The sequence below is a fragment of the Ambystoma mexicanum genome, chromosome 4q (assembly GCF_040938575.1).
Source record: "Ambystoma mexicanum isolate Mex_15411 chromosome 4q, UKY_AmexF1_1, whole genome shotgun sequence".
NCBI classification, from domain to species: domain Eukaryota; kingdom Metazoa; phylum Chordata; class Amphibia; order Caudata; family Ambystomatidae; genus Ambystoma; species Ambystoma mexicanum.
The window spans coordinates 592481531-592496664 of NC_090928.1; the positions used below are offsets into that span (position 1 = coordinate 592481531).

General features: G+C 44.1%; 1 protein-coding gene across 2 annotated transcripts in view; it reads left to right on the forward strand.

Moving 5' to 3' along the window:
- Positions 1 to 3079: 3079 nt before the first annotated feature.
- The window catches only part of IFNGR1 (interferon gamma receptor 1), a 385004-nt gene continuing 372949 nt past the window's right edge, over positions 3080 to 15134 (forward strand). The window contains exon 1 of one of the 2 annotated variants that reach the window (XM_069608140.1): positions 3080 to 3424. In XM_069608140.1, the coding sequence (XP_069464241.1) occupies positions 3325 to 3424 (100 nt within the window). In that variant the 5' untranslated portion in view covers positions 3080 to 3324. The remainder of the gene's footprint in view (positions 3425 to 15134) is intronic. The other variant, XM_069608141.1, reaches the window with a different exon arrangement.

Consider the following 15134-nt stretch of genomic DNA (forward strand, 5'->3'; position numbering starts at 1 on the left):
TGATGGAGACAGTGCCGGATCGAAAGATGCTGTGAGAACTGGTGAGTATGGCACCATGCTGGAGCTGGCGAACGACGCGTGCAGGACTGATGTACTTTCCAGGTCGGGAGATGAAATGGATCCGGAATCAGGTGAAGAATTTGAAATAAGTTCGTTTTCTAACATTGTCCATTTCTTCCTCTTTATTCTAGGAGCTCCGGATTCGAGGTGGGCGTGGCAGAAGACTGGATGCTGGCTTCAGGCACGGTGAGAGTCACACTGCTGGATGCAGAATAACACGAAGCATGTGCTGCTGTTCGGGCGTGGTTTAAATAGCCTCCAAAGTAGTCCCAGGAAAGAAGTTCCCCAGGACCACACCCGAGTAAAAAACAGTCCCTGTAGTAAAATAGTCCCATCCAGGCCTCATGTTTGCTTGGATTTATTTGCAGCATGGTCTGCATGAGGTAAGTAATGTCTATGAGCCTGGCGCCAGGACTGATTTTTATTATGAGCCTGGTGCCTACGGCGCCAGGACTGAAACCAGACAGCCCCTAGCTGGGGCTGCTGGTTTTTTTTGTAAATGTCTGGATGCCTGCTCCCGGGGCTGATGGGCTTGATCCGGATGCCCGGGGGTAGGCATCATGATACGTACAAAAGTGGTCTGTTAAGCACTCTACGTGGTGTGACTAAATAAAAGATCATTACGATGTAAGGAGCGTAAAATAGTGTGCTGTTAGGCACACTGGGCGGTATGGCAAGGGAAATTAGGGTTTTTTAATGGAATATATAAAAATAAATATCAATTAAGGAGCGAATGATAGCGCGCAGTGAAGCATACTGGGCGAGGTGGCTAGTTAAGTTATGGTGTTAAAACGGTATGTGTAAAGGAACATTTGAATAAAAGAATGTAAGACAGAGCTTCTTTACGCACACCGATGATGTGACAGGAGAAATGGTGGCTTTTAATGGAATAAAATGAAGGATAAATATGGGTACGGCACATAAGAAGGTGCTCGGTTATGCACACCGGGCGGTGGGGCATGATAAATTACGTTTCAAAGGGAACAAATAAGGTGAAATATACATGAGTAAAGAAGGCACGCCGAGCGGCGTGGCATAATAAAGGTTTTGGCACATGGGGATTTGCATCCGTTAGGCCTAACACTGGCCAGGAGATTGCTGGAATTCGTGGATAATGCGGATACCTTATCTTGTTCACAATGGACACATGGACAGGAGGACGAAAACAGGAGGAGGACAATAGAGGAAACTTGTAACAGGAGCAAGGTTGGTAAGTTTGGCCAGTCTGGGAACAGTTAGGGTGCAAAGCACGCTGGACTGTTTTAACAAAATGTTAACAGAACGCAGGAACACGGATCTGTGGTGGAATAAGTTGAATTAAGGTGCACTAGCTTCACCACACAGAGAGCCCCAAAAGGGTAAAATAGCAAGTAGGGATTACAAGGATGCCCAATCTATATTAAGGGGCCAACCAACAAGGATAGGATAGTGAATCAATTCATATGATGGCATCAACAGGGCTGGGGGCCTCAGGGATCCCCTGCGTACTCCCCTGACTAACTTGTGATCCATTAGGAGTCAACAATTTGGTAATCATTGGAGAAACGCAACTGGTCTGTACATCGGTACTTCTCCTCCAAAACAATATATCACATTGTCAGAGGGGCACTGAAATTTTATGCAGAGTACAAGGAAAGGGCGAAAGTTGCAACGCCATATATAACAATAGATACGGCTAGAAAGAAATAGAACTAAGATGTATTTAAGCTTGACAAGAGTAGGGGACAAATTGCATCAGCCATGGAGGGATAATTTTGGGCAACACAACGTATTTTACAGCAATGGTGTACGTTTATCATAAAATCATTATAACTCCAGGCATGCGTTGGAAGATAGCTAGGATTATCCAGCTGATCCAGTGGGGGGGTCAAAGAACACAAGAATATTGAGTGATGCATATATAAGGGGGTACTGACTTGGTTAAGATGCGTTAATGTTAAAGGTATTTGTACCGCGCACTGTCACCACCGGAGTGGTCGCCAGGCGCTCTGGCGGATGTGAAAAGGAGAGTGTGAAGAAAGGAGTATGGGGGTCTAGTAAGGTGTAGTGGGAAAAGGAAAGTGAGAGTTGTGATGCCCTGTTGGCAGCTTCAGTTCGGTTTGCACTGTTCACTGAGCTTAAGTGCGGTTTTCAGGTCTATGTCACTTCCCATGTGCTGTTGTGGCAGGTTATGTGTTGTTAGTCTGTTGTTGCAATGTGGTGAAGGGCGTGCGAGTTGCTGTGCCGAGAGGTGTTTGTGTCAGTTTCTGTATGAGAAGTGTATGCAGAAAGTTGAAAAATGGATTAGCGGCTTTTCCTTACCTCTTTGTCTTTGCGTTTCTGTGCTCAACATCTATGATTAACCGGTTCCATGTGTTAATATCCCCGCAAAAATATCAGCATATTTTTGCAGCGAATTTAAGGCATGAAACTAAGGGGGACACCCCTGCAATCCCTGCATTATTTTTAAAGTAGCGTGGGACACCCCTGCAATCACAAACCCCCAAAATTATCCCCGCCAAAAATATTGCCATATATACTGCGATATTTTTGGTGGGGATAATATAACCTGATACCAATTATCCTGTGTGTTTGGAATAATAAGCGTATGACCTGCACTGAAGTATGGGAAGGGGGAGCATTATGAGAAGTCCGTCTAGGCCTACATATGTCCAACCTCACACAAGGCAGATATAAGAGACTGATCAAAGGATACATAGCAGATCTTCACAAGAACCAGCTTTGGGGTAACCAGTGTGTTTTAAAAAATTGGAGACGAGCATGGGTACAACTTTAGAGAGTGCCACCACCGGGGGTTTTGCCATGCACCGCCGGGGCGCTACGTACAATGTTATTCTGAAAAGACTGACTGACACTCGAGTATGCAGAGTAGCAGGAAGTAAAGTGGCGGATTCCAAGCTCACGGGCCGTTCTCTGTGGGCTTTGTTGTCTGCAGGGCTCCACTCTTCGACCGCACGTTGCCGCGCCCTTTCCTAAACGAACATCCAGCCTTTAGCAGGAATTGGCCCCTGCGTGACTCACTGTAGCGGAAGCCCGCCCCCAAAGAGGGCTGTCCGCGTCTCTGTCACTCCTCTTGTGGCCTGACTAGGAGGGGGCGAATTACGTATTGGGAATAGCGCGTGGATCGATACGGGCTAGCTGGCGGCAACCTACCCTTTATTGCCCGCAGAGGGGGCAGCCCCTGCTTCGAATTCCCCCACCCAGCCCAGATCCTCAGCGACAGGCACCGCGCCAGGCGTGGAAGACTTCGTCCTTCCTTGCAAGATGTGGGTGGCCGAGCGCCCCCACTTACCTCTGCTGCTGCTGGGCTTCTGCTGCGCCGCGGTTGGGGGCGCCCCTAACACTCCGTCCATCCTGACCACAGGTGAGAGACGCCAGATACTCTGCCCATAATACAACCCAGAATGGATGTTCACAGCTGTTAACGCTGCCGGTTTCCACGCTCCTATTGACAACAGAGCACCTGTGTTTGTTTATTAGCCAAAGAAAAGTCCCCGATCTGTGTATGGCGATGATGAACTAATATTTCCGATATCGGAGTGCAAGGGTTAACGGTAGTGATCTTTTCGGGTCTTGGTTTACCCAGGAATGAACCAGTGATAGTAAAAGGCTGGCATTAATAAGAATGTTGCATTCAAGTGTGCATTCACACTTTTTTGGTAATAAACTGAATAGTGTGCCTTTGTATGCATGTGATGGGTTCCAAATATGTAATGGATGAGTTCTACCCAAAAAATTAACTGAACCGGAGAGTTGCCCCCTTGCCAGGACAATGCCTCAATGAGCTTCAGGCAGCAGAGGGGCTCCCACGTTGCACTGTGTGAACAGAGCATTACAATGTGAGCCATTAGGCACTGATGGGGATGGGAGAGGGGGTGGGGGGGCTATTAGCAGGGACCTTTGTCCCTTTAGAAATGGGAATGGGAGGGAGTGATCAGAAGTGAGAAGGGTGCATAATGTTGCATGCTTTATGAAATAATGACAATGGCTTTAAAACCCAAGGGGGATTTCTTAGGCTCACATTAATCTGCATGATGCTGTTGTGACTGCATGCAGGATGGGGAGAATGCAACTGAAGCCATACTCTTATTGCTCAACATATTTCTATGAGGATGTATATTGTGTATAGTTTACTACGAAAGGCTAGTTTATTATGTAATGTGATTTGCTTCCAAGGCATTGCTATGAATAAAGTGTTATTAAGCACATGAAATTCAAAGCTAAACCTGAATAAATATCTATATCCACTACATTTGGGGAGATGTGCTCAGTTGCTTAAATGGTCCACTACCTGGTTTCCCCATTTAACCAAAGTGTGTGCTCTTGGGCAAATCATTTAATCGCTCTGTGTCTGCAGCTCTGTAAGTGATTCTGATTCACTTCATAGCGTATTTTAATTTTATCATGATATTAATAAAAAAAAAGCCTAATTGCTATAGAGTTGCTCCATCTATAACAATAGTGCAGTTTTCGTATTTTGCATCACAAAGTTATTTGCCACTTGGATTACCTATGGCAACTTATTCTGAAGTCACGTCCATGGGGCCTCCCAAGTATAAAAGACTGCTGATGCGCCTTTCAAATTCCCTTCCTGTGAAGTCACTTCTGTTGGTGTAATCCATATGCAAATTGGGAGGGTTGCATGTATTTTGCCCCAGAGCGCCTGGACAGAGCCCTAATAGATGAGTTTCTGGCATTTGTAATGATCCTGCAGTTTTATTTTTGTTGGGTTAAAAGGGCATCTGCCACTAATGTTACAAGATTGGGACGGGTGGTTCTGGGGTGCAAATTAGACCATATGGAATTGTGCGCACTGCATTTGGGGGGGGGGGAGGTAGCAGGACCCCCCAACACTCTTGCAATGTTGGATGCAATGCCCCCTGTGGCGAATGATGACTAAGTGTTGATGCCTGCCCTGGTTGATGATTTGTGCTCGCTGTAATCCTTGATTTGTTTGCGTGGGCCTGTGGACACTTGGGCCTACCAAATAACATCTTCACAGTGGCGCAATGAAACCTAAACTGCGTGGGTGGGTTGGCGCCACTTCAAAGGATGGGCAGAGCTAACTTGGAGGCTCTACCCCCTCTGTTCTACCCCAAAGGGTCGTCTGGTGTGGGGACCAAGTATCAAAAGGTATATTTTAAAGCGCAATATGCCAGTAACAATGAAAATGTTATTGAATTTAAATACAACAGAACATTTAGTTACTTTGATAATTTTTAAATGTCATGGACAGCAAATTTTGAAAACTATTCATCCGGAAAAAAAAGTAGATTGTACACCATAACACTTGTACATGTGTTGTGGGGTGGGGGGTAGACACTGATCAGCTCAATGGTGTGTTCTGGCTTGTCAAACTTTTTGGGAGATCGAGTCCCTTATTCCAGCTAAACGTTGCCCTCTCTAAAAGTCAAATACACGTTTTTCATCCCCGCAGTAAGAGTTCCAATGTTTCTGTGGTAATACTTTCACCTTTCCCGAGGGAACTCGGTATAGCGCCGACCTACATCTCCTGAAAATCGTCGCAGCTCGCAATTCTTTTCGTTCATCGTGTCATTAGTGATTTCGCAACGTGGACCCTTCTTTTTGTCTCCCGCCTTGCACGGAGATGAACTCGCGGTGCGTGGTATCGTCGTATGGGGCAAAGAGGAAGACCAGGTGGCATTTTGCAATTCTCGCCGTCTCCTGAAATGCCACACCCCTTACTGGCAAAACCAGGTTGCTCGTGTGGCAATAAATACTTCTGGATGCCAAGTCTCGGTCTGCCCGCGTACGCCTCAGTGCACCTAACACGGAGAATCAAACCAAGGGCAGGGTTCCAAGTGTGTACGTTTGGACATACGTGGGTGTATTTTCAATCTATCCCCTTGGTAGTTTGTTCTTTTCTAGGCCCACTCACTCTGCCCATTTTTACTTAGTTCCCAGTTCCACCCTCTTTCATAACCCCTTGCGATTTTGAAATTGTGACTCTAAACTAGCATCGCTTTTAGGGTAATCACTCTTGAACGCTTTCAGTCTGTATCTTACATTTTGCTCCTTGGAAGGGGGATTAATCCTAACAACTGTGACCGGTCCTAGGCCTTCTGAACACGTTGGTTTCACTACTAACTGTTTTGCAAATTTAAGGCAGAGTGCATTTTTAAGCACGGGAGCTTTTTTTAACAGTGTGCTTTTGGGAACCTGGGATAAGAGGCTGTTTTACACAGCAGTCGATGGCTTTTAAGTGAAAGAATGCACGAGACAAGTTGTGCCATTTTTGTTTTTTGTTTTGTTTCATTCGTTTTTAATTTTTTTTTTTGTTTTTTGTTTTTTTGGCAGAGGTGAGCCAAAATAAATGAGTCTTACCCAGGGTCTTCAGACTGCAAGGATTGCCCTCCTATATAAGCCCAAAGAGTGCCCAAGTGGGGCTTTGAGGCTTTTTTTTTAAAAAGGGCTTACAATGACTGGTTTTACCACTGCATTATTTGTTTTTATTTATTTGTGCATGCTTTATTAAAACCTTTAGAAACAAAACAAATACAACTGCATACAGTGCTCCAGGTAAGATTTTCAAGTGGGAGTATTTTACTCCCTGTTGTTTAAAGTTGGGAGTAAAATGATTAGGGAGTAAAATGTAAGTCCAATTCCCGATGGGAGTATGTTATTGGTGAATACAAATGTTTTAAGTGAAAAACAGAAATGTTTTAGTAATAATTATTCCTTTGCACCTAGTTATTCATACACATTTAAAGGATACATGTGCAGTTCTTCAGAGAAGGCAGTAAGTAATAAGTCAGTTTCTTCCTGTGGTACTGCCTGCACTACTGGCCAAACATATTCATGGAGTTGTGTGGGTCAAAATAGAGGCTCAAGGACAACCATGTCTGTCTTCTATTTTTTTGTTGGGATTATCTTTACTCTCTAGTTTTATTTTCTGGAAGTATTTGCCTATTTTAGGGAGTAAAAGTGTCAGTTTGACCCCCTTATCTGTAGGGCTGAATACATACTAATTTAATTCAATTTGTGGTTATGAATGTGGGCAATTTTTAAAAAGAACAAGTGTAGACGTATCTCCGTATTACTTTGAAACGTTTCAAAACGTTCTTACTTTTCTGACCACATCTCGATGTGCTGTGCCTCTTGTGCCCTACGTTTACTGTTTTGTAACTCAAGAGTCAGAGTGTGCAAAGTAGACAGTGGTCGAGTGCTCACCTTAAAAATAATCAGCACCTTGTGTTTTTCTGTACAATCTTCATACGTAACAGGGTGATAAAAGTGGCAGCTTGTTTTTGAAATTATAATTAACAATTTCATTATGTTGTACAAACTTGCCTTTGGGCTGTAGCAGGAAAGATTACTTCTAACAACATACTCCTATCTTACTACTGTGGACACAAATAACATAAAACACAAAGAAAACACATGAATCGATTCAATTATAACAATGGAATACATTTATGTATGCACAGCAAAGCATAACGATGCTAAAACTGTAGCCAATATCGAATTTGCACCTTTTATGCTTCTGGTGCAAATCTACAATGCAATAACTATAAGCCTTACAGATTTCTAATGCAGTATAAATGCAAGCCTGTGATTCTAATGCAGTCTAAATGCAGGCGTCAAACATCCAGCAATCCTCTCCTATATGCAGAATCAAACCTCTCCAATCCAAATCACACCATGCTTCACGCTCACTCTCTTAAGACAATCCCTGTCTGATCTCCCCTTTCCCAAACCTCTTTTATGTGAGTGTCTGTTCTAATCATGGGCGTAATTCTGGGGGGTTGGACGGGGGTGCCCATCCCCCCAACCTCCATGGCACACCATTCTGTCCCCACTCATTTTGCTCGGGCACCTCCCCTTCAAATGCCATGTCCTTCCCAAACCTATCAGCAAAGCCACCCAACTGGTTGTAATCAATCAGTTTGTCTGGGCCATGAACCATACTTCCCATTTGTTTGTGCATCTCTCTGTCTCTAGCTCTGTCCTTGTCAAGTCTCTACTCTATGCACAACTCTGCAATCAGCCAGTCAGTGGCAGGCCCCTCAAGGTCTGGTCACTACCAAGCTCTGCCAAACTCTGCCAAGCCATTGGATTCTGCTGCACCAAGACATCTCTCCCTCATTCTCAGGAATGCATCCATCCAAAACTTCATCAGCAATTAACTCGAACAAACTCCATCTGTATCTAACCCCATTCTCCAACAGCAACTACCAGTAACTACAGCAACTCTCTCCCCTCCAGCTTCTGGTTATACTTTCCAATGACACACTCATTCCCATGGTTACTTTAAACATTCTCTACTAAGAATGTCTCTTCTGCATTTAACAATGCTTGCCAGTCTGTGTTATGTTCTGTCTCGTGTTCTGGTCACTACGTTCTGTGTCAAAGTGACATAGGACATCATATCTCTGCCTTGGCCTTCCGTGTGCAGTGCCTGTAAAACTCCATCTAATTCCCTTCATTTCTCCATTCACTCCACTGTTGGCATCACAAAATCCCTCTCTCTGTCAGAGAATAGGCCATCTCTCCTCATGCAAAAAGCACTTCTCCCATCTCCCCATGTCGCTCCCTCCATGTCCCCAACCTTTGCTGTCTCCGCGGCACACCAGCCATGCTGATGCTGATTAGCTTCCGTTGCTCTCCCCACTCGGACAAGGGTTCATGTTATCTGTCTGCCGTGCAAATGATTACAAATTCCTTCTTTCACTGTACCATAACATCTCTCCGCACAGAGCCCAGTAGCACTTCAGTGTCTCCATCAGAAATGGATTCAAATGCCAGCTAAATGCTTTCTAGCGTTCTCGAATATAGTGCCTAACACATTCAAACAAAACCAAGCACTATCCTCAAAGCATAATGCAAATTCTAAGTGCACACTCTACATACATACATACATACATACATACATTTGTGTCAAACATATCTCTAAATGTGTAACTACAAAGCATAACAATGTGTCATTCTAAATGGCTCTACGTGGCATTTTCAGGTGTAACAGTGTGTCATTTCCAGGTCTCATTCGTTCTCTCTAGTGCAAACAATACTTCTCTCTCAGCCTAAGCGCTACAATGATGCATAATACATAACATCATCTCTACATGTCATGATGCAAATACGACAGTGCAAGTGTCATTCTATTGCAAACTCTAGTGTCTAGCATGTTCCTCTCCTAATGGCAAGCGCTATAATGCAAACATATAATTCTAAATGTATCTCTTTCTGTCATATATGGCAATATCATAACTAGCAAACCCTTCATACAGCAGGGCCCATTTCTCTCTTCAAATGCATAAGGCAAATGGCTAATGCATACAAAAGTGGCAGTCTAATATGTGGATAATATAATGATGCTACTTCTTCATGTACTACTCAGAACAGGATGCAGTGATGGATAACTAAACATGATGCAATCATTCCTAAAGGGATAATACTGGGTAACAATGGGTAATGATTCTCTAATGATAACAATTCCAGGCATCCTCATTTTATCAGATTTCACAATTGGACCATTGTTCCTGGAACACCGCGAGCAATGATGCAGGTTAGTCTGCTTCACCAGCGATTTTGATTTTTGTAATTCTTTTTAAAATTTTTTAAATGCACTTTTTATTTATTTATTTTTTTATTTTTTTGTTACTAGGATTTATGCTGTACCATTGCCATTTACGTGTACTCCAGGTGCTCTGGCTGAGCTGAAAGAAAACTGGGTGGGTTCTGTTAATGGAGAGTGGGGAAATGCAGGATAGCATTGCTGCTGTATTGATGCATGCAGTTTAGAAGTGCCTGTGTACTTTGTGAGGGTCTTTTTCTGGGTGTTTCTAAGCACAACATGCCTCAGACATGTAAGCATTTGTGTAGTCCCTAACCCAGGCAGGTATTAGGATAAAGGTGCTATAGAGGTAAGGATGCATTTAATGCGTGGACAGAACCAAGGCTCTGGTATGTTTTTAGTTTTTTTCTTTTTTTTTTTAGGTGTTTTACATTTTGTGTTTATGGGTTGTTTTTATGAAATGTGTAGAATTAATTGGGATCAACTAGCTGCCATTACAGAATCACATGTATTGTGGAATGAACTGGAATTACATGTACTGTTGAATGAAGTATGATTACATCATGTGTTATTATTGACTTATATAAATTTTTGATGATGCTGAGTATTTTGTGAATAAAATGTAAATTCAAATATTTTTGAACCCTCCAAGGTGCTGTTATCTATGATGCACCTTCACTTGGATGGGTTTTAAGCATACAGGTTCATAACCCTCCTGTCTACTAAAAAGAAAAGACGGGCCAGAGTCCCACCTGAGTTTGTTTGTATGTTTAGATTTTGAACACACAGAATGAGTCATTGTAACCGGTGAACCACACATTGGAAATGCATGTGATGGAGGATCCGGGGCCTAGGGCCTGCAGGAAGTAGCTGCTCGCTTCAGTAGCACTGGAAGATTTGGCAGTAAATGGTTCAAACCCCTAGGACAAGAGGGGGAGAGGGAGGGTTTCTTCAGGGCTGCACTTTGCTGATAGGTGAAGAAGAGACATTGGGTTGTCTGCCTCGTATAGCTCTGACCCCCAAGATTCTATGGTTTGTCACAGGGGTTTGCAACCTTTAGCTCGCAAGGTGTTTTGCACTACAACTCCCATCACCCCCAGCCAGCATGGTCTGTTGAGGGATCATGGGAGGAGTCCAAAACATCTGGGGAGCGACAGGTTGCAGACTCCTGTCCCAAGAAGTGTCTAGAAGACTCTACTCTGTCACTATCCTCTCAGCCTTTGCTCTTCCATAGCAATCCGTCACCAACAAAGTGGCCATTTGAATGAGTATTCAGAATATATTAGGATTGTGTAGCCCTTCGTGCAGGATTCCTCGCACTTTTAAGTGCTGCAATAATATCAGCTATTGGCCAAATATGTACCGCCCCCGGAAGGATGAAGGGCTGAGTCTGCCCTGCTGGCATTTGAATACCCTAGCCCTTGTCAGAGGAGAGTGCTGAGCATGTTGGCTATACGCCAATAGCTAGGTTTTGGTCTAAAATAATTGGTTCGGTTCTTTGGCCTGCTCTTGATTTATACATATTTTGTTTGGTAAATATTAAGCTGTTACACTTTTAATGCCTTTGCTTCGTTATTCAGCAATATGCCAATGTTCTAAGAAAGGGCCAGCCATTTTACAGATTTGGAGGGCAGTGACCTACTTTTGGAGGCTGAAGGCCTGAGGCCTAGATTCGGCAACAAACGTATTCATTTATTTAAATAACAGGGCTTCTAAAGAGTTCTCCGCCCTCCTTTACTAATTGGCAAATCACCTTGTTTTAAAGTAATTAATTGCAGTTAATTTATGGTCCACATTGGTAAAATAATAAATTTATACCATAAAAGGTTGCATACGTCTGTGAACAAATGCAGCAATTGTGTTGTGTGAATCTGCTTCATGAGATTGTGGTTCACTGTGAAATGTAATATTTAAACCTAGGACTGCCTTTTGTTGCCAGGTAAGAAACCTGGAAAAGACTAGGCATACAGTGTGTCCATGGGGTAAATTGTATTCCTGTTAATGTCCCATGATTAACCAATAATTACACACAATAACATTTTAAATATCTTTCAAACCATATTCCTGGCCTTACTTTGCGACCTTAGGAAATTACACAATTGAACTAGGAATTGAAGCCATTGCAACACTTCCGCTTTGTGTCAATGCTAGCACGCGCCGTTGCATGGGCCACGACTTAGTCAGTGATTTCTTTTTTTGTGTGTGTGAGGAAGGTAGTGGTGCTGTTTCTCTTGACCATTGTGCAATGCTTTGACATTGAAATCTGTGGAGACCCGTGTAGGGTCAAGGAATGACGCAAACAATGGACGAGAAGGAGCTAAAAGCAGCTCCAGGGTATCGAGGATCGCCCGGTAAGCATGAGCTCCCACTGGGGCCCAAGGAGGAGGTGCTCATTCACAAATCTAACGGACATGAAAACGATGAACTTTTGCCTCCCATGCATGAGCCATTAGTATCTCATGAGTAACCCATCAAGCTGTAGATGCTTCCTAATGTTAATTTTACACCCGTTCCCAAAGGCGCAGCTCGCTAACCAGGCTCTTTTACTGGATTACAAACAGGTGCCAAATAGCTCATAGAATTGTGGATCCCCGAAGTCCATCATATAACCAGTTGAGCTGAGTCGTGGGAACTGGTGAAGCAATCTTGCTAGTAAGAGAGCTCAGTAAGTCAGGCATTCGCCCCTATCGTATTGTCACGGCAGGACCAACTTATCCCTGCCTCCTTCCGGGGTGTATACATTAAGCACCATTAGCTTGTATTAATGTGTACGTTTTCATATATAGCATCTGTTTTGGTTAGATGGATGGCGACTTGAAAATGTGTATTTACTAAGAGTCGCATTCAATCTCACTGTGATTGAATGACATTTATTTTAAGGGGCAGAATGTAAAATGCTGTTAGACAACGAGCTGTAATAACTTTGGCACTTGGCCACTTTCCAGGAACATATTGTTCCCTTGTACCCCACGCATGCCTGGTGCAGAGACTACATTACCAGAGACCAGGCTTGTGCCGTATGCGGCCACAGGTTTAATACATTTCTTCAGACAAATTACCAAATCTAATCCATTACATGGAATGCTTCACCGATCATAATCGAATTATTACAACTTTAAAACTTGTATATATTATACAAAAATTACACACTTTTCCTTTACAATATTTATTTGAAGGGACCAGCTGGCTGTTTTATGTTCTTATTCTGCCCTTCCACCCCCCCCTCTTTATTTCAGTCCAGTTCGTTCTTGACCAAAACTCCCCAGCCGAGTGTCTCGGACTGCTCGCCTTTGCGGGTTGTCCCGGGCTGGAAGGAGTGCCGTTCATGTCAGGGGGAGTCACAGTTCTCTCGTTGATTTAAGCGCCCTTGTGGTTTGGCCTCAGAGGGGCCCTTAGTGCAGAGGAGGGGATAACCCCCCCCCCCTCCCAAGCTTGACTTAGTCCATTCCCTCTAAGCGTGCTTCTATCCTCCGCAGCAATGCCATCATTTAGGTTGCCTCTCCCTATACTTGTTAGGTCGTTGCCGCCCAGGTGTACCACTAGTATCTCTGGCCTTTTTTACGTTTGCAGGAGTACACCGACTTGTGTCTTTCTAGCTCTTCCCATCTCATGCCGGGCTTCCCCCCACCACTTGACTCTGAAATTCTCTGCAGTGATCTCCGCTCTTTCGGTGCTCCCTGCTCCATACCTAGATACGTATGAATGTCCGATGACCAACACTGCTCTCTTCACATATGCTGTTCACGTCTTCCTTAGCCTTGAGTAGCACTCCTCTTCCCAACCGCACACTCTCTTAATCCTTGCTGCATCTAATCCAGCACGTTGCTGACGTGGCAGCTCCTATTCTGAAAGAGCGTGTTCCAAACAATTGATGTCCAATCCAACGTCCTTTATTGCCAGTTGACTCCCTGAAACTGAAAGTGGCTCAGCACTGTGCCAGCCTGGTGTATTCGTAACAGGACTTCCAACCTTCTCTGGGGCCTCCAAGCGAAGTATTCGGAAAGCCTGCACACCAGGCAACATGGGCAGTCCGCAGAGGCGTTGCTAAGGGGGTGGGGGGGCTCAGGGGCTATAGCCCCAGATAGAAGCCCAGGATCTACAACCAAAAGGTCAGCTAACCCCCCCGACTCCCCACAGTCTCAACATTAGCGTAGGATTGTTGCCATCTTCAAACGACATTACAGTTAAAGGTGAGTGCAGCGCAAGTGCTCCTCGCGTAAGGTTCCACCATAGGCCATCTTTGTAGTTCTTACATTATCAATTTTGCAGTACCACTAGTAAATGGATAGCTCCTTCATTTCAAATAATTGCCGTGCCTATCTAAGAATAGCTTTATTTAACTTTTAGAAAACAATTTGCCTATTCGAAGGGTTTACATTTCCTAAATGACAGTACCATGTTTTACCAATAAACATATTAACCCACTCCATTTTACATAGGATAGAATAAGAAGACTCAGGTTATTGAATACCTAACAGACTGTATAACGCCAATTAACAGTCGGTGAGCGTGCAATACTTGTTAAGGTGACATAGCACCTAACCATTGTCCCCAGTTTCTGGTGGTTAGAAGGGTTACCTTTTTATGTATAGGTGTGTGCTGTATATAGGACGTTGTGTTGGGGAGCAGAATGTGGGGTACAGTGTCTTTGTGGGGCAGTGCGTCTGTGGGGGGGGGCACAGTACCTGTCGTGTGGGCACCTAATGTGAGGGGAAGTTGGGATGTGTGTGGGGGTGCAGTGTGTGTGTGTGTGGTCAGGGGTGTGTGTGTGTGGAGGGTGAGCATATTGCGAGTAAAGGGAAGTTTTAGTGTGTAGGGGAAGTGTTTGGAATCAATTAATGTGAGGGGACGGTGTGTGTGGTGAAGGCAGTGTGCATGTGGTGGGCATTGTGTGTGTGTGTGTGTGTTTGGATTTCTAGGGGCCATTTGCTCAAGCATTTTGCTCAAGCATTTGTATAGAGGACTGGTGTAGTGAGTTTATAATATGTGCAATGTGCAGGACGGTGAGGTGCAGTGTGCATTGCTATGTCAGTGACTGTGACGGCTCAACTGATTTCTTCCCACCCCCAGAATTCCTTGTGGTAAATGGTGCACAGTGTGAATTGTTACGCAGGGGCTTGTATAAATCAGTCTATCAACCCCAAGCACAACTCTCTATATTTGAGGGCACTGATGTGCTTTGCATGTAATTCATTGTGCATGTGGTCTGCATGATGTGACCACATACAAATTACATGCACATTTTGGCTGATATGTCAGAGATTTATTTAATGCCTGTCCGCTTGTCAGGTCATATTTGAAAATGACCAGACGTGTATGACATTCATACGGGAATTCAGTGGCGTTTAGCTGTAAATGCTTAGGATGGGATCTATGCAATACAACCATGTGTGGTGGTTCATCGTAGGTTTTCTTGCTTTCAAGCCCTGTGAAAGTGAGTATTCAATGCTCCTTTCCCAGGAGGAATTACCACTTGCAGTGAAAGCTGTTCAAATGGGCCTGGTTTGGTGATCATTTGGATAAATGTATGGATTTCTAT